At 47.2% G+C, this 20,510-nt stretch overlaps 1 protein-coding gene across 1 annotated transcript in view; it reads left to right on the forward strand.

Moving 5' to 3' along the window:
- The window catches only part of LOC120029452 (histone acetyltransferase KAT6B-like), an 83,945-nt gene extending 64,021 nt beyond the window's left edge, over positions 1-19,924 (forward strand). Inside the window, exons 13-18 of the mRNA XM_038974659.1 lie at positions 2,652-2,883; positions 7,912-8,071; positions 9,636-9,887; positions 14,466-14,733; positions 14,868-17,399; positions 17,700-19,924. Of these exons, the coding sequence (XP_038830587.1) occupies positions 2,652-2,883; positions 7,912-8,071; positions 9,636-9,887; positions 14,466-14,733; positions 14,868-17,399; positions 17,700-18,496 (4,241 nt within the window). The 3' untranslated portion in view covers positions 18,497-19,924. The remainder of the gene's footprint in view (positions 1-2,651; positions 2,884-7,911; positions 8,072-9,635; positions 9,888-14,465; positions 14,734-14,867; positions 17,400-17,699) is intronic.
- The last annotated feature ends 586 nt before the right edge of the window (positions 19,925-20,510 follow it).

Raw genomic sequence — 20,510 nt, forward strand, 5'->3', positions numbered from 1 at the left:
CCGATATAACAAAGGGACGAAATAGTGGTTCACTTCCAAAAAGTGGGCCGCAACTGGTCGTGTTTTTGCACCTAATTGTGCTACGATGCTCCAAGATTCGTACTTTTAGTTTGCGCTTCATTTTACCCACATTTTGTTTTACCACAAGGACAAGTTATAAGATAAATAACTGCCTTAGTAAAGCACGTGATAACACCTTTGATTGGGATTTGTTTCCTTGTTTGACGGTGTTTAAAGGATCCACATTTGTAAGTGCCATTACATTAAGCACAGCCATTACACTTGTAGTGTAATGGTTTTCTTCCTGGGATGAAGGAGAGGACCAAAACGCAGCGCGGCTAGTGTTCAACATGTTTAATAAAGAATAATAACGTGAACACTACAAGCTACAAAACAATACATGTGAAAACCGAAAACAGTCCTATCTGGTGCAGAACACAAAGACAGAAAACAATCACCCACAAACCAACAGTGCAAACAGGCTACCTTAATATGGTTCCCAATCAAAGACAACGTAAAACACCTGCCTCTGATTGAGAACCATATCAGGCCAATTAGAAAAAACCTAAACAACGAAACACATAACATAGACTACACCCACCCAGCTCACGCCCTGACCAACTAAACAAAGACTAAACAAAGGAAATAAGGTCAGGAACGTGACATGTAGTTTCCATTACGGTAGAGGCGCAAATAGACGTTGTGCGGGTGTATTGTGGGGTGGTAAATCAGAGTTTAATCTCTGAGATTTCTGCCCTGCGAGAATACGACCAAGGGACGGCCTGAAAACACATTACCGATACTGTCATTAGATTTTAGAATGTGCCATTGTTTGAACGAGTCCCTTAGTTTGTTCAGAGCTCTTTGCTCTTTGCGAGACTGTCATTCAAAAAAGATCATGTCTCGATTTGTTTGGGATTTTCTCAATGGCAGTATCAATATGACCGTTTTTGTACCCCCTCTCTTTGAATTTTCTTTGCATCTCAGTTGGCTGTAGGGTAAACAGTTTTTCAAGAGAAGCGTGTGACAACTATCAGCCCTCAACAAACTGTTAGGATCAGTAGGTTTCCTGTAAAGATCAGTGTATAGAACGTTATCCTCACACAAAATCAAAAGATCAAGGAAATTGATTTAACGTGCGTCAGACTGCATAGTAAATCTCAGGTGCTCAGAACAAGAGTTAATAAAAGCATGGAAACGCCTGGAGCTGTTTTGCATCACCCCTCCATAGAACAACAATATCATTAATGTATCGTTTCCAAAATAATAATGTTAGGTCATTATTTTTTATTATTGTATCTATGATGCTTTTTATATGTTCTGTTTGTATCTGTAAATCAACCAATGACATCAAGCCACACCCATGATTACAGACACCTGTGTGTACTTCCAAACTATATAAATGAGTGACCCGTGGTGTTTCTCATTATACATCGGAGCTCTCTTATTGGTTAGCTAAACTAGCAAGTCTGTGTATTTGGTTACCACGGCAACTACTGGAGCTATCTAGTAAAACTTGCTAGCTGGCTACTTCAGGGGATGTTGAACACATTTCTACCAGCAAATGTGTTAAATTATAGCCGTGGTATCGTAATGAAACCGGCAGGGAGCAGGTCTCGAACCCTCAACCTTCTATCCCGAAGTTCCAGCGCGCTATCGACTGTGCCGCAAAAGCATGCTCGAGCGGCAGAGTCGATATCCACGCTTATAAACCCAGGGTCGTTACACTATGGAAGGGATTATCAACTCGGGGCTCTATGTGTTCTCTGGAAAATAATGCAACTCTGTGGAAGGTCCACGTAGTTCATTATGTTCCATAGAACGCATAGCTCCTCGTTGTTTATCCCTTACATAATCAGCATATTAGTAGGAATAACTTGTTGTTGGTTAGGATGATGGAGCGTATGTGTATTATTGCAGTGACAAGGGGAATTACAGAAAGTGTCCGTCTGTCCACTGTCATTATTATATTTCTAAGGAAGTAGGTAAAGAGCAACAGTCGAGTCTCAGTTCCTGATCAGTTAGGCTAGTCACTGTAGAACTAGGGCAAGGAGAGATGGGGAGCTCGATATCGAGGTAAGGACAACAGTCGAGTCTCAGCTCCTGATCAGTTAGGCTAGTCACTGTAGAACTAGGGCAAGGAGAGATGGGGAGCTCGATATCGAGGTAAAGAGCAACAGTCGAGTCTCAGTTCCTGATCAGTTAGGCTAGTCACTGTAGAACTAGGGCAAGGAGAGATGAGGAGCTCGACATCGAGGTAAGGACAACAGTCGAGTCTCAGTTCCTGATCAGTTAGGCTAGTCACTGTAGAACTAGGGCAAGGAGAGATGGGGAGCTCGATATCGAGGTAAGGACAACAGTCGAGTCTCAGCTCCTGATCAGTTTGGCTAGTCACTGTAGAACTAGGGCAAGGAGAGATGGGGAGCTCGACATCGAGGTAAGGACAACAGTTGAAGAGAGAAGAAACCTTTGGGAGTGGGGGCCAGAGGGGCCCACACATCATTTGAATGTGTCTTTTTAGGTTACCTACCTTCTCACAAAATTGTTGTTTTGTTATAATAGTTCATTTTAGGTAAGCTTACTGTGTCTTTTCCATGTTATGTCTTCATCCTCTCACACCATTTTGTTTTGTTTGAATGTGTCTGTTTCAGGTTACCTTCTCTCGAGGCAGGAAGGACAAGCTGGCTCCCCAGAGAAACCTCTGTCAGATCTGGGTCGCTTATCCTACCTGGCATATTGGAAAAGTGTCATGGTGGAGTACCTCTATAAGCAGCCAGATAAACACATCAGCGTTAAAGGAATAAGCAAGGCCACCGGGATGTGTCCACATGACATTACTTCTACTCTCCACAACCTCCGCATGATTGACAGACAGGACGGCAGGTCAGTCTTAACTCACACATTTGGTCTGTGTCTGTCTGTGTCGACCAAACCGTTCGGACACTATAGACGATTTTGTGAGAAGACCAATTTTTCGGGTTGTCTCGTGGTCTGACAAACACCGCTCTAACTTTGTCACCTTTCAAAAGTGCGACATATGTGGATGTGGTGGATTGAGATGCATCCAAGGCTAAAAAACAGATATACCTTCAACTTAAACTGACTGATTTGGATACAGATGTTTATATTATGCCAATTCGATTTCCGCAGTGGCGCGGACATCGACCTTAGTGGGTTCATGGGAATTCCGAAGCCAAAAATAGTGAATATTCAATTGCCAAAACATAGAAAATATTCCATTGTCTGTCAGGTCCAATATAAGCCCATAGAAACGCATTGGTCTTATTTTTGACAGATTTTGACGAGAGTGAAACCTCGCTTTTTCTCTCTGACCCGTCTCTGTTCCGAGCCGGAAAAAACTGGCCCAATGGATTATGGTCATTGTAGTTAATTACCACGTTTCTGCGCTGACATAGGATCAAATAAAATAAAATGTTATTGGTCGCGTACACATATTTAACAGATGTTATTGCAGGTGTAGTGAAATGCTTGTGTTCCAACAGTACACTAATATCTAACGATATACAACAATACACGCAAAATTAAAAATAAATATAGAAAGGAATATAGAAATATTAGAACGTGCAATGTCAGAGTCCAGGATATAAATATATGTATATGATAGTGTGTGTATAGACATTATGGGCAGTGCAGTGAGCTCCAAAAGTATTGGGACAGTAACCATTTTTTTGTTTGTTTGTGCTCTGTACACCAGCACTTTGGATTTGAAATGATACAGTGATGATGAGGTTAAAGTGCAAACTCTCAGCTTTAATTTGAGGCTATTTCTGAGGGTACATAGTCATCCCCCATTTTAAGGGACCAAAAGTATTGTGACAAATTCACTTAGTGCCTTCAGAAAGTGTTCGTACCCCTTTACATGTAACACATTATGTTGTTACAGCCTGCATTTCAAATGGATTCAATTGAGATTTTTTTTGTCACACACAATGACCCAAAGTGGAATTTTTGTCACACACAATGACCCAAAGTGGAATTTTTGTCACACACAATGACCCAAAGTGGAATTATTGTCACACACAATGACCCAAAGTGGAATTTTTGTCACACACAATGACCCAAAGTGGAATTATTGTCACACACAATGACCCAAAGTGGAATTATTGTCACACACAATGACCCAAAGTGGAATTTTTGTCACACACAATGACCCAAAGTGGAATTATGTTTTTTGAAAATGTTTCAGTAAGTATTCAACCCCCTTTTTTTTTATGGCAAGACCAAATTACGTTCAGGAGTAAAAATTGGGCTTAACAAGTCACATAAGTTTCATGGACTCACTCTGTGTGCAATAATAGTGTTTAACATGATTTTATGAATGACTACCTCGTCTCTGAACCCCACACATACAACTATCTGTAAGGTCCCTTAGTCGAGCAGTGGATTTCAAACACAGATTCAACCACAAAGACCAGGGAAGTATTCCAGTACCTCACAAAGAAGGGCAGCTGTTGGTAGATGGGTATATATATAAAAAAATCAGACATTGAACATCCCTTTGAGCATGGTGAAGTTATTAATTACCGTACAAAGATGCTTCCTAACTCAGTTAGGAAATCACTCAGGGATTTCACAATGAGGCCAAAGGTGACTTTAAAACAGTTGCAGAATTTAATGGCAGTGATAGGAGAAACTGAGGATGGATCAACAACATTTTAGTTACTCCACAATACTAACCTAATTGGCAGAGTGAAAAGAAGGAAGCCTGTACAGAATAAATATATTCCAAAACATGCATCCTGTTGGCCACAAGGCAATAAAGTAATACTGCAACAAATGTGACAAAGCAATTAACTTTTTGTCCTGAATACAAAGTGTTATGTTTGGGGCAAATCCAATACAACACATTACTGAGTACCACTCTCCATATTTTCAAGCATGGTGGTGGCATGTTATGGGTATGCTTGTAATTGTTAAGGACTGGGAAGTTTTTCAGGATAAAAAAATAAATGAATGGAACTAAGCACAGGCAAAATCCTAGAGGGAAACTTGGTTGTCTGCTTTCCACCAGACACTGGTAGATGAATCCACCTTTCAGCAGGACAATAACCTAAAACACACGGCCAAATCCGCACTAGAGTTGCTTACTAAGAAGACCGTGAATGTTCCTGAGTGGCCGAGTTACAGTTTTGAATTTAAATCTGAATGAAAATCTATGGAAAGACCTGTAAATGGTTGTCTACCAATGATTAACAATCAATTTGACAGAACTTTAAGAATTTTAAAAAGTACAATGGGTGAATATTGCACAATCCAGGTGTGTAAATTTCTTAGAGATTTACCCAGAAGGACTCACAGCTTTAATCGCTGCCAAAGGTGAATCTGACATGTATTGATTCAGGCAGTTGAATACTTATCGAATCAAGATACTGTATATGTAGTGTAGTGAATCTGTGATCCATGTAGACCAGGGCTGTCCACCCTCTTCCTGGAGATCTACTGTCCTGTAAGTTTTCAGTCCAACCCTCTTCCTGGAGATCTACCATCCTGTAGGTTATCAGCCCAACCCTCTTCCTGGAGATCTACTGTCCTGTAGGTTTTCAGTCCAACCCTCTTCCTGGAGATCTACTGTCCTGTAGGTTTTCACTCCAACCCTCTTCCTGGAGATCTACTGTCCTGTGGGTTTTCAGTCCAACCCTCTTCCTGGAGATCTACCGTCCTGTAGGTTTTCAGTCCAACCCTCTTCCTGGAGAGCTACGGTCCTGTGGGTTTTCAGTCCAACCCCCTTCCTGGAGATCTACTGTAGGTTCGGTCCAACCCGAATTTAGCCGTTCTGATTCAGTTAGTTAACCTGTCTGGCACCGGGGTTCCGCTAGCGGAACTCCTCCCACATTCCACTGAAAAGGCAGAGCGCGAAATTCAAAAAATATTTTTGAGAAATATTTAACTTTCACACATTAACAAGTCCAATACAGCAAATGAAAGATACACATGTTGTGAATCCAGTCAACATGTCCGATTTTTAAAATGTTTTACAGCGAAAACACCACATATATTTATGTTAGCTCACCACCAAATACAAAAAAGGACAGACATTTTTCACAGCACAGGTAGCATGCACAAAGCCAACCTAACTAACCAAGAACCAACCAAACTAACCAAGAAACAACTTCATCAGATGACAGTCTTATAACATGTTATACAATAAATCTATGTTTTGTTCGAAAAATGTGCATATTTGAGGTATAAATCAGTTTTACATTGCAGCTACCATCACAGCTACCGTCAGAAATAGCACCGAAGCAGCCAGAGTAATTACAAACACCAACGTCAAATACCTAAATACTCATCATAAAACATTTCTGAAAAATCGATGGTGTACAGCAAATTAAAGACAAACATCTTGTGAATCCAGCCAATATTTCCGATTTTTTTAAGTGTTTTACAGCGAAAACACAATATAGCATTATATTAGCTTACTACAATAGCCTACCACACTACCGCATTCATTCATCAAGGCACGTTAGCGATAGCAATAGGCACGTTAGCGATAGCGAATAAACCTTCATCAGATGACAGTCCTATAACATCAGGTTATACATACACTTATGTTTTGTTCGAAAATGTGCATATTTAGAGCTGAAATCAGTGGTTATACATTGTGCTAACGTAGCATCTTTTTCCCAGAATGTGCGGATATTTTTATGACACTCAACTATTCTGACCAAATAACTATTCATAAACGTTACTAAAAAATACATGTTGTATAGGAAATTATAGATACACTAGTTCTTAATGCAATCGCCGTGTTAGAATTTTAAAAATAACTTCATTACGACATCCAGCTTAGTTATAGGGAGAGAGTGCCCAAAATCTGGGCGCAAACTACTATTTCACATGTTCGACAAATATATGAAATAGCATCATAAAATGGGTCCTACTTTTGATGATCTTCCATCAGAATGTTGTAAGAGGGGTCCTTTGTCCAGAACAATCGTTGTTTGGTTTTAGAATGTCCTCTTCTCCAGTCAATTAGCACGGAAAGCTAGCAAAGTAGCGCGAAGCTCTCCTTCCTGAACAAAGGCACACAACGCAACACGCCTAACGTCCCGAATAAATTTCAATAATCTAATAAAACTATATTGAAAAAACATACTTTACGATGATATTGTCACATTTATCAAATAAAATCAAAGCCGGAGATATTAGTCGTCTATAACGACAGCTTTTCAGAAGGCAATACCAGGTCCCTTCTCGCACGCTCCAGAAAAGAGGAAACTGGTGACACGTCATGCCAAGAGCTTTTATTCGACCCCAGATCAAGTTATACACTCCATTTCTTCTCTCACTGCCTGTCGACATCTAGTGGAAGACGTATGAAGTGCATGTATACTAATAAATATCAAGGACATTTATAGGCAGGCCCTAGAACAGAGCATCGATTTCAGATTTTCCACTTTCTGTCAGGAAGTTTGCTGCAAAATGAGTTCTGTTTTACTCACAGATATAATTCAAACGGTTTTAGAAACTAGAGAGTGTTTTCTATCCAATAGTAATAATAATATGCATATTGTACGAGCAAGAATTGAGTACGAGGCCGTTTAAATTGGGCACGATTTTCCCCCAAAGTGAAAACAGCGCCCTCTGTCCTCAACAGGTTAAGGTCTTGTTGAGCAGCTAATTAGAAGAATCAGGTGTGTTAAATTAGGGTTGGACTGAAAACCCACAGGACCATAGCTCTCCAGGAAGAGGGTTGGACTGAAAACCCACAGGACCGTAGCTCTCCAGAAAGAGGGATGGACTGAAAACCCACAGGACCGTAGCTCTCCAGAAAGAGGGTTGGACTGAAAACCCACAGGACGGTAGATCTCCAGGAAGAGGGTTGGACATCCCTGATGTAGTGAATCAGTATCGATTGATTGATTTGATCTTGTTGATTTATTACTCTAGGTTTGTGGTGATCCGAAGAGAGCGATTGATCCAGAGACACATGGAGAAGCTGCGAGCCAGCCCCAGGCTGAACCAGGTCGACCCTGACGCCCTGCACTGGACCCCCGCTGTGGCCCTCAACTCTGTCCTGTCTGAGGAGGAGAGAGAGGCTGAGATGGATGTAAGTCTCGTAAAGACACACACCACATATACACAGTGTTATTCCACTTTCCTCCTCAAGAGTTAATGGGTATGCAGTGTTTTTGTTGTTTCAGCTCATCACTAAAACCCGAGTCAAATAATAAACAAATCATGGTCTTCAGTCTGGTCTAGTCTAGATCATGATTAGGTAAATCAGGTGTGTTTGTGCTGGGCTGGTACAAAACCCTGCACACCCAGTACCTCTGCTCTAGTTCTATAGGCTTAGTCAGTGTCTTCAGCTGAGGCTGTGTGATCATTCTACACCCCCCCACCCTCTTACAGTCTGTTAAATGTATTGTTTGGTTAGCTTTCAGAGTTCAAACCAAGGACATTAATGGGCAAAGCCTGTTCACTGTCACTAGAAATTTAATGTGGTGCACAATTGCCCCAAATCAGTTCACTACATAATTAATAGTACTAAATATTCCATGAAATGCAATCTCTCCATGGTTGCTTAACAGCAATTTCTTCCTCTGCTTTGACACACGCGCACGCACGCACGCACACATCCAATCAACAAGAAGAGGCAGTCTAGTCTCGTTATCATCATGGTGATTGAAATGTCATGATGTTAATTCAGATTGTGTTTGTTTGCCACACGTACCAGTATAGTGAAATGCTTAACGTGCAAAAGCCCTGCCCAACAGTGCAGCGTTCAATATCAAATTATACCTAATAATACAATTCAAATTAAAAAATATCAGAAATTAGAGGGGAAGCTAAACACTGAGTGTACAAAACATTCGCAAACACCTTCCTAATATTGAGTTGCAACCCCTTTTGTCCTCAGAACAGCCTCAATTTGTCAGGGCATGGACTACAAACTGTCGAAAGCGTTCCACAGGGATGCTGGCCCATTTTACTCCAATGCTTCCCACAGTTGTGTCAAGTTGGTTGAATGTCCTTTGGGTGGTGGACCATTCTTGATACACATGGGAAACTGTTGAGCATCAAAAACCCAGCAGCGTTGCAGTTCCTGACACACTCAAACAGGTGCATCTGGCACCTACTACCGTACCCCGATCAAAGGCACTTAAATCACCCTCTGAATGGCACACATACACAATCCATGTTTCAATTATCTCAAGGTTTAAATATCCTTCTTTAACCTGTCTCCACCCCTTTATCTACACTGATTGAAGTGGATTTAACAAGTGACATCAATAAGCGATCATATCTTTAACCTGGATTCACCTGGTCAGTCTGTCATAGAAAGGACACGTATAGGCAGAGATAAGGTGAAAGTAACTGGTAGTAGTGTGTGTGTGTGTGTGTGTGTGTGTGTGTGTGTGTGTGTGTGTGTGTGTGTGTGTGTGTGTGTGTGTGTGTGTGTGTGTGTGTGTGCTGTGGAGACTGTTGTGCAACAGTCAGGCGGACAGACTGAACCTTGTTCTATTGTCAGTGGTCAAGTCTAAGGCGGACAGACTTAGGTACGCGTGTCTGTTTATTTCCCCATTAGCCTACGGATGAGGATGTTGAGTCTGCCTGCCAGTGTGTTTCTCCGACATGGTCATAATGTCTGTTGATCTGGGTGTTAATTTCAGGCTGAGCGACTTAAGGAGCAGGCTAGTTGTTGGGAGAAGGAGGAGAGAGAGGTGGTCCACCTGATGACTCACCCTCGTCCTCCCACTAAGGTCTACAGTAAGAAGCCCTGCAGAACCTACCAGCGTCGCCCCACCGCCGGAGAACAAGGCTTGCACGTCTCTGACGAGTGCAGTGAGGACGATGAGGATGGTTTTGATTGGTCGCTACCCATCCTAGCGAAGGCCCACGCCGTACTTGGAGACAAGAGAAAGGTGACCACTAGAAATGTGTTATTTGTTTGCAGGGTCAGGTGACTGCTGTTGTCCCGTGGGATTGGCTGATTGTAGTCTTTACATAGGGATGGGAAAACAAAGGAATAAATAGAATGTTATGCAATAGTTTCATAAATTAGATTTGTTTTTCAATCATTATATATTGTGACTTAGTTTGTAGACAACACATCTTAACATACTAAGAGAGAGGGATGTGGTGAATCCTCTTGACTGCAGTGTGATGTTGAGCCTCTTTTTGGGCCTGACAGTACAGCAGATAAACAGGTGATAACCAGATTTCTCTGGTGCTGTGGAGACTGTTGTCTAGCATTCATACAGACTGAACCTTGTTCTATTGTCAGTGATGGAAAAAGTACCCAATTGTAATACTTGAGTAAAAGTAAAGATACCTAAATAGAAAATGACTCAAGTAAAAGTGAAAGTCACCCAGTAAAATACTACTTGAGAAAGTCTATATGTATTTGGTTTTAAATATACTTAAGTATCAAAAGTAAAAGTATAAATCATGTCAAATTCCTTATATTAAGCAAACCAGACGGCACAATTTTCTTGTTTTTTAAATGTACTGATAGCCAGGGGTACACTCCAACACTCAGACATCATTTACAAACAAATCATTTGTGTCTGCCAGATCAGATGCAGTAGGGATGACCAGGGATTTTCTCTTTAAGTGCCTGATTTTTTTTTTTTTAAATCTGTCCTGCTAAGCATTTCACATTTATGGGTGTCAGGGAAAACTTAGAGTAAAAAGTACATTATTTTATTTATAAATACTACTTAAGTAAAAATACTTTAAAGTACTACTTAAGTACTTTACACCACTGTTCTATTGTCAGTGGTCAAGTCTAAGGCAGACAGACTGAATCTTGTTCTACTGTCAGTGGTCATGGCTAATTTAAACCCCTCCAATGTTGTTTTAACATCTGTGTTGTCTATAGGCAACTGCCCCCTTGTGGTGAAGATAATATTACACCAGATTGTGTTTCCCAACTCTGGTCCTCCAGTACCCCTCAACAGCCCAACCCTGCTTGAGGACCTGGGTTGGTCTAGCGGGGGGTAATGGAGGACCATGGTTGGGTTGTTGAGAGGTACTGGAGGACCAGGGTTGGTCTGTCGAGGGGTTCTTGAGGACCAGGGTTGGGCTGTTGAGGGGTACTGGAGGACCAGGGTTGGGCTGTCGAGGGGTACTTGAGGACCAGGGTTGGGCTGTCGAGGGGTACTTGAGGACCAGGGTTGGTTTGTTGAGAGGTACTGGAGGACCAGGGTTGGGCTGCTGGGAAGTACTGGAGGACCAGGGTTGGTCTGTTGAGGCGTACTGGAGGCCCAGGGTTGGTCTGTCGGGGGGTACTTGAGGACCAGGATTGGGCTGTTGAAGGGTACTGGAGGACCAGGGTTGGTCTGTCGAGGGATACTTGAGGACCAGGATTGGGCTGTTGAGGGGTACTGGAGGACCAGGGTTGGGATGTCGGGGGGGTACTGGAGGACCAGGGTTGGTCTGTCGAGGGGTACTTGAGGATCAGGGTTGGGCTGTTGAGGGGTACTGGAGGACCAGGGTTGGTCTGTCGGGGGCTACTGGAGGAACAGGGTTGGTCTGTTGAGGGGTACTTGAGGACCAGGGTTGGGCTGTGGAGAGGTACTGGAGGACCAGGGTTGGTCTGTCAGGGGGGTACTTGAGGACCAGGGTTGGCTGTTGAGAGGTACTGGAGGACTAGGGTTGGTCTGTCAGGGGGGTACTGGAGGACCAGGGTTGGGCTGCTGGGAGGTACTGGAGGACCAGGGTTGGAGGTTTGAGGGGTACTGAAGGACCAAGGTTGGAGGTTTGAGGGGTACTGGAGGACCAGGGTTGGTCTGTTGAGCGGTACTGGAGGACCAGGGTTGTGCTGCTGGGAGGTACTGGAGGACCAGGGTTGGGTTGTTGAGGGGTCCTGGAGGACCAGGGTTGGCTGTTGAGGGGTACTGGAGGACCAGGGTTGGTCTGTTGAGGGGTACTGGAGGACCAGGGTTGGTCTGTCGGAGGGTCCTTGAGGATCAAAGTTGGGCTGTTGAGGGGTACTTGAGGATCAAGGTTGGGCTGTTGAGGGGTACTGGAGGACCAGGGTTGGGCTGTTTAGGGGTACTGGAGGACCAGGGTTGTGCTGCTGGGAGGTACTGGAGGACCAGGGTTGGGCTGTTGAGGGGTACTAGAGGACCAGGGTTGGGTTAGGTTGTTGAGGGGTACTTGAGGACCAGGATTGGGCTTTCGGGGGGTACTTGAGGACCAGTGTTGGTCTGTCGAGGGGGTACTGGAGGACCAGGGTTGGTCTGTTGAGGGGTATTTGAGGACCAGGGTTGGGCTGCTGGGAGCTACTGGAGGACCAGGGTTGGGCTTTTGAGGGGTACTGGAGGACCAGGGTTGGGATGCTGGGAGCTACTGGAGGACCAGGGTTGGGCTGCTGGGAGCTACTGGAGGACCAGTGTTGGGCTTTTCTGGGGGACCAGGGTTGGGCTGCTGGGAGCTACTGGAGGACCAGTGTTGGGCTTTTCTGGGGTACTGGAGGACCAGGGTTGGGCTGCTGGGAGCTACTGGAGGACCAGGGTTGGGCTTCTGAGCGGTACTGGAGGACCAGGGTTGGTCTGTCAAGGGGTACTTGAGGACCAGGGTTGGTCTGTTGAGGGGTACTGGAGGACCAGGGTTGTTCTGTTGGGGGGGGGGGGGGTACTGGAGGACCACGGTTAGGCTGTTAGGAGGTACTGGAGGACCAGGGTTGGGTTGTTGAGGGGTACTGGAGGACCAGGGTTGGGTTGTTGAGGGGTACTGGAGGACCAGGGTTGGGCTGTCGGGGGGGTACTGGAGGACCAGGGTTGGGCTGTCGGGGGGGTACTGGAGGACCAGGGTTGGTCTGTCGGGGGGGTACTGGAGGACCAGGGTTGGGCTGCTGGGAGGTACTGGAGGACCAGGGTTGGGCTGCTGGGAGGTACTGGAGGACCAGGGTTGGGCTGCTGGGAGGTACTGGAGGACCAGGGTTGGGCTGCTGGGAGGTACTGGAGGACCAGGGTTGGGCTGCTGGGAGGTACTGGAGGACCAGGGTTGGGCTGCTGGGAGGTACTGGAGGACCAGTGTTGGGCTGCTGGGAGGTACTGGAGGACTAGGGTTGGGCTGTTGAGTGGTACTGGAGGACCAGGGTTGGGCTGTTGAGTGGTACTGGAGGACCAGGGTTGGGCTGCTGGGAGGTACTGGAGGACCAGTGTTGGGCTGCTGGGAGGTACTGGAGGACCAGGGTTGGGCTGTTGAGTGGTACTGGAGGACCAGGGTTGGGCTGTTGAGTGGTACTGGAGGACCAGGGTTGGGCTGCTGGGAGGTACTGGAGGACCAGTGTTGGGCTGCTGGGAGGTACTGGAGGACCAGGGTTGGGCTGTTGAGTGGTACTGGAGGACCAGGGTTGGGCTGTTGAGTGGTACTGGAGGACCAGGGTTGGGCTGCTGGGAGGTACTGGAGGACCAGTGTTGGGCTGCTGGGAGGTACTGGAGGACCAGGGTTGGGCTGTTGAGTGGTACTGGAGGACCAGGGTTGGGCTGTTGAGTGGTACTGGAGGACCAGGGTTGGGCTGTTGAGTGGTACTGGAGGACCAGGGTTGGGCTGCTGGGAGGTACTGGAGGACCAGGGTTGGGCTGTTGAGTGGTACTGGAGGACCAGGGTTGGGCTGCTGGGAGGTACTGGAGGACCAGTGTTGGGCTGCTGGGAGGTACTGGAGGACCAGGGTTGGGCTGTTGAGTGGTACTGGAGGACCAGGGTTGGGCTGTTGAGTGGTACTGGAGGACCAGGGTTGGGCTGCTGGGAGGTACTGGAGGACCAGGGTTGGGCTGTTGAGTGGTACTGGAGGACCAGTGTTGGGCTGCTGGGAGGTACTGGAGGACCAGGGTTGGGCTGTTGAGTGGTACTGGAGGACCAGGGTTGGGCTGTTGAGTGGTACTGGAGGACCAGGGTTGGGCTGTTGAGTGGTACTGGAGGACCAGGGTTGGGAAACACTGATCTAGAAGTTAGGAAACATCTCTGTTTCACACAGCAGTAATATGGTCCTCCAGATAAGGCTGCCTGCTAATGATTGTTGCAGTTAACTCGTGAATTGGTTACAGGATTGGTTTCATACTCTTCCCTGGGTTTAATCACTACAACGGAAAAAACCCATGCCATGCTTGTGAAACTCAGTTATTGGAAAACGAGATGATATGTAGAATGAGGCCTGTGATCTGAGTTAACTCTGCCGGTCTCATATGTGGTTCTCTGAACCAGGCAGCCTTCATCTGTCATCAAGCGTTGAGGCTCACATTGTGTGGTTGGAGCATATTGCATTCAGAACAAGAGTTTAGGATGAGGTCCTCCCTTCAGACATTTAACCAGTCTTTAGTATCGCCCTCTCTGTAGCTAGTACATTCCAGAAAGAGTTATGTTGAACATTTTATCTGCTTCCCTGTCTTGGAGAGCAGTTGTGCTCAGAAAGTTATTTTTTTAGTCCGTTCCTAGGATTAATCTTTGTCCAGGAAAGGTTGTGTTTGACATTTGACATCTGTGTGTTCCAGAGAGATGAGAGAGCTCTGGTCCTCAAGAAGAGAGGTCAGGAGAGGAGAGGGATAAGTAGCAGTGTGACAACTGAGACCATCTCGGAGACGACGGAGGTTCTGAAGGAACCGTTTGACAACTCGTCGGACGAGAGGCCCATGCCCCTGTTGGAGAGGACCTGCAGGGTGGGAGAGACGGAGGAGGAGCTGCTTAGGAAACCAGTAAAGAGATGCAGAGGTCGTCCACGGCTAGAGAAAAACATGTACAGAGACAATCACTGGAACGAAGGTAACTACATCTTTCAGATGTTTTGAAAGCTTTATCACTATGTATACTGACCGTATACATTTTAAAATGTGAACATAATTCACAAAACACCAATTTTCTCATCACTAATGACGTTTTCTCTTTCTACATTCTAGGGGCCGGTGTGCTAGTGAAGAAACCGGGCAGACCTCGAGCAGTAAAGCGCAAGAAGGGCTGGCCCAAAGGAGTGAAACGGGGGCCTCCAAAATGGCGTCTGAAGAAGGAGAGAAAGATGGGATTCAAGCTGAACCTGTACACACCCCCGGAGACGCCGCTGGAGGCCGAGGAGCCCCACATCCAGGCTGAAGAGCCCAAGGAGGAGCTGGACCAGGCCTCTCCCATAATGGAGGCAGGGTCAGAGCCCCGCAGAGGCCTGGCCAGTCAGGAGATGGACAAGAAGATAGCCTTGGAGCCTTCAGAGCCCCAAAGTTCCATGGAGGAAGAGCGCTCCCCTGGGGTGTCTCCTGTGACTTCTCCCATGGCCTGCTCTCTGGTAGCCTCCCCTATAGCCTCTAGAGCTAGCTCCCCTGTCTGCTCCCCCGTCAGCTCCCCCAGTCGTGACAACAGTCAGGAGGTGTCAGAGCCACCAGAGGATGACCCACAGGACAAGGAGCACGGGGCCTCTCCATCCCCCTCTCTGTCTCCACCCAAAGAGCTGAAACACAGCACTGAACGATCAGCTGTAGAGGATGAGGCCACGCACCTGGATGCGGACGATGAAGACGAGAGTCACATTGAGTCGACAGCAGAGCCAGAGAAACACGGAGACGTGCAGCAGCTGGAGCCAGGGCCTTGTAAAGAGCCTCCTAAAGCCCAGTCCTACATCACACCGGCTTTTCTCCATCTGAACCGTGAGGATTCTGAACAATGTCAGGAGGAGGAGTCTGTAGTTGTGGCTTATAGGTGCGAGGAGGAGCAGCCTGCCAACACCGGAGAAGAGAGAAGCAAACATATCCAGGAACAGGCACCTACAACATCAGCAGTAGCAGCAGTAGACTCTGACCACCCCGTTGACTCAGAGAGCAGCAGTCAGGAGGCTCCTCACCAGCCACAGCAGACACCGAACGCTAGAGAGCTGAGTCCTGCTGTCGTACTAAGAGACAGAGAGGAGATGGATCCCCCGGTGTACCCTGAGCCTGACGTGGACCAGGAGACGGCCCAGGCCGTACAGAGCCTCACCCAGGAGACGGCCCAGGCCGTACAGAGCCTCACCCAGGAGACGGCCCAGGCCGTACAGAGCCTCACCCAGGAGACGGCCCAGGCCGTACAGAGCCTCACCCAGGAGACGGCCCAGGCCGTACAGAGCCTCACCCAGGAGACGGCCCAGGCCGTACAGAGCCTCACCCAGGAGACGGAGCGCGACCCAGAGACAGATAGCGTCAGCTCGGTGTTCCACCAGGACTGTGTGGAGAGAGAGACCCAGGAGGCGTGCCGGAGCCTGCAGACTTACACCCACCACGTGACGCCCCAGAGTCCCCCTCACACCCTAACTTCGCTGGACGAAGGCTGCCCCCAGTCTGACCACAGCAGCCCCCTGTCCTCGGCCCACACCCACCCCAGCCAGTCGGTGCGCTCCGTCAGCAGCCCGGCTGTGTCCATCCTGGAGAGTAGTGGAGGCAGCGGTCCGGCTGTGTCCATCCTGGAGAGTAGCGGAGGCAGCGGTCCAGCTGTGTCCATCCTGGAGAGTAGTGGAGGTTACACCCAGATCAGCCCAGACCACGCCTCCATCTCTGTCCCCTCCTCCCTCCACAACATGGCAACCAGCCCCATGATGGATGTGCCGTCAGTGTCAGACCACTCGTCCCAGCAGGTGGTGGACAGTGGCTTCAGTGACCTGGGCTCCATCGAGAGCACCACAGAGAACTACGAGAACCCCAGCTCCTATGACTCCACGCTGGGGGGCAGCATCTGCGGTGGGGCCGGGGGTCCCTCTCAGAACAGCTGCTCCTACGGCCCCCTCCCCCCTAGCGGCCTGGCGCAGAGTAGCTGTGCCGTTAGCCAGCAAATGGCGGGCGTCAACCCTGGCAGCTGTGGTATGATTCAGCAGAATAGCCTGAGCTCCCCGCAGCACTGCAACGTCAAGTCACCACAGGGCTGTGTGGGAGTGGTGGAGAGACCACCGAGTCACAGTCAACACAGTCACAGTCAACACAGTCACAGCCATACAATCCCACACAATCCCCATGGCCATACTAGGCACACAATCACTCCACACAGTCTGCCTCACGGTGCGCCACACAATCAACACAGCCAGCTAACGCAACACAACCCATACACACACCCGCACACACACCCTGCACACAGCCAGCTACATAGTGTACGACACAATCAGCTCAGCCAGCATGGTCAACACACCCTTCACACTCAACACGGCACCAGCCAGCACAGCCACTGTCAGCAGCAGACGATGGCACAGTGTGTCATTCCCACCAACTTCACAGTGCCCATGCAGCTAGCTGACAGCCCAGATTCAGGCAGCTCCAACCTGAGCAGCTTCTACGAGAGGATAAACCAGGAGGGCTATAGCAGCGGTCATTACTCCCAGCCCTCGGCCACCTTCAGCCTGGCCAAACTACAACAGTTGACCAACACCCTGATCGACCACCCTCATTCTCTGCCTTTCAACCACCCCCACTCAACCTCCCACCCCCACTCAACCTCCCACCCCCACTCAACCTCCCACCCCCACTCAACCTCCCACCCCCACTCAACCTCCCACCCCCACTCAACCTCCCACCTCCACTCAACCTCCCACCCCCACTCAACCTCCCACCCCCACTCAACCCCCCATCTCCACTCAACCTCCCACCCCCACTCAACCTCCCACCCCCACTCAACCTCCCACCTCCACTCAACCTCCCACCTCCACTCAACCTCCCACCCCCACTCAACCTCCCACCCCCACTCAACCTCCCACCTCCACTCAACCTCTCACCCCCACCCCCACGCCATCACATCCTTTACAAACAGTGCCTCCCTGTCATCGCACTCTCAGCACTCTGGCCTGGTGTCTCTATCCCAGTCCCCACATCCCCATGGCCCCCACGGGGCCACTCCTCACCCTGGGGCCTCCCAGGTCCAAGTACAGGCCACCATGACCCCCCCTCCGCCCTCCTCCCACCCCCTTAGCTCCCCTCAGATGATGCTGCAACGCAACGCCATGGGTATCCCCAACATCACCCCCTCCCAGAGGACTCTACAGGCTCAGATGGCCTCCGGAGGACACAAGTGCCCCACACACATCTCCATGCGCTCCAAGTCAGCGGCCCCTGGTCACTCCGCCCACCAGCAGCAGCAGCACCAGCAGCAGATGTATAGCCATGCCCACGGGGCCCCCCAGACAGTCACCATGCAGGCCCCCTCGTCCCGGACACTTGCTGCCATGCCCAGGGGCATGAACTTGGGCACGGTCAACATCATGCCAGCCTCCTACAACCACGCTGTGAACATGCCCACTGCCGCCGCCATCAACCACGCCATGAATGGCTACCGCGTCAACGGTGGTTACCCCGGCAGCCAGATGTCGAGTCAACAGATGGCTGCGGCCTACATGAACCAGTCGCCCGGGTCCCAGTACGCCTCTATGCAGATGGGCATGATGGGAACGCAACCATACCCCCAACAGCCCATGCAGGCTCCGCCCCACGGCAACATGAGGTTCTCTTCAGCCGGTCACCATGGATACATGACCAACACCGGAACTATGTCCAAGCAGACACTCAAAGGGCCTTTCATCAGACGGTAACCCACGGTTACTAAACTAACAGTTAACTAACAGTTAACTAAACGGTAACTACCGACAGACTGAATCAATCTGACTGGATGTTTAAATCACACAAATGTGCATTATTAATTATTATTACTATTCGTCCCTGATGCACACATTTGGCCTTTTTGGTTGTTGATAATGTTTGTTTGTTGTAATTTTGTTAATAGTTACTTAAAAACCAGCACTTGGAAAGAATGCATCAAGTTTGATCAACAAGCAAACTTTCTACAAAAAGCTACTATCTATATATGTCAAAGTATTTTTGTTCCTAACAGATGGGAAGCCTTACGTCATAGAGATGAACATTTATTTAATTAGTATTAGTTTCCCTGATCAGTCCGTAGGGCAGGCAGGGTAGGGGGCCAGGGGGGAGACGGGCGAGAGATTTCATCACCGGGAGGGAGAGCGTGAGTGTAGTTATGTAGCAGCCTCAAAACGAAGCCATCTAATGTGCCTGCTACAAACAGATTTCAACTATTGGATATTCCTAGAACCTGTTCATTGTACCTGTCTAACAGTGCTGACAATTAGTTTGTACTATACTCATGCCTTTGTATATTTAAATTATTGTACTTATTTTGTAAAGTGACAATTAGCATGCATCGGTCTTCGGTCTTCATTAGTAACAGTGCATTGAGTAGTACTGTACAAGTGTTGTGCTTAATAGCAGACATTTTAAAGACATTTTAAAGACATTTTGGCCTTTTGTTAGATTCCCTCGCTTACAAAGCGGGGGAGAAAGATGAAACTATATTTTGTTAATTCTAATAATAATGTAAAAAAAAAATGGTCAACTTCTTTAATCCTGTTCTTCTGTACGGTCGAGAGGCTTTATTACCATGTATGTATAATTCTGAAGTCTTTTGTAACAGATATCTTTGAGGCAGCTTTCTGTTTTATAATGCAGAAGACTTCTGTCAAGATAAATAAGCATATTGCACCCCTCACTCTGATTTTGTTTTTACATTTCAGAGGTGTACCAATGTCGAAAAGTGTTGACATAAAAAATAATAATAAAGAAATATAAATTTAGTCCAAAGTTGATATTTTACAATTTCTTTAAAAAGTTACATTTTCATTCCATCTGTAGATTTGTTTTCTATCTTGATAAAATGTTGGATTTATATTTTACAAATTGTAGGAGAAGAGAGGATGTAAATAGACCAAACTAAGCTGACAGATTGCATGTAAAAAGCCACTTGTAGTTGTGTTTTTGTTCATATTGCTCTTTTGTAGCCTTTGTACCTGTACAGAATGGCTGGTAGGGACAGTCACAGGGGGAGACCTGGCTATGTGCACAAACAATTGGACAGAATGACAGTCTTGTATTTATGACTTTTCTCCTTTGGCAGTCACTTATAAATGCTGTACATTTTAGCATAAAATAAATGATGATTGACCATGCACACGATTCTGCTCCTTTGACTTCCAACTGACTGAACTTCAAATTAATTGGGAGTTTTGACGTTCAAAATGTACAAAGACAGAAGTGCAAGCTAAGGCAATATCCTCTTTATTCCCAATAAAACTTTAGCATTTAGTTTAAATCTTACATTTAGAGTACAATTGGAGTACTTGGTTCTACTACGGTACTCTACTCCAGTGGTTTCCAAACTGTGGGGGGTGCCCCAGGGGGGGGTGGGGGGTCATGAACAGTGCTTGTGCCCATAGAAATAGATGAGGCGTGTGCATGCGGGATGTTCCCCAATGCTGGAATGGTATGGAACCCCTGCTCTACTCTACAATAGTACTCTACTAAAAATATATATATAAGTACTCTACAACAGTACTCTACAATAGTACTCTACTAAAAAAATAAGTACTCTATAACGGTACTCTACTAAAAAATATATAAATACTCTACACCAGTACTCTACACCAGTACTCTACTCTACACCAGTACTCTACACCAGTACTCTACTCTACTCCAGTACTCTACTCTACTCCAGTACTCTACACCAGTACTCTACTCTACACCAGTACTCTACTC

The sequence above is a fragment of the Salvelinus namaycush genome, chromosome 35 (genome assembly GCF_016432855.1).
Source record: "Salvelinus namaycush isolate Seneca chromosome 35, SaNama_1.0, whole genome shotgun sequence".
NCBI classification, from domain to species: Eukaryota; Metazoa; Chordata; class Actinopteri; order Salmoniformes; family Salmonidae; genus Salvelinus; species Salvelinus namaycush.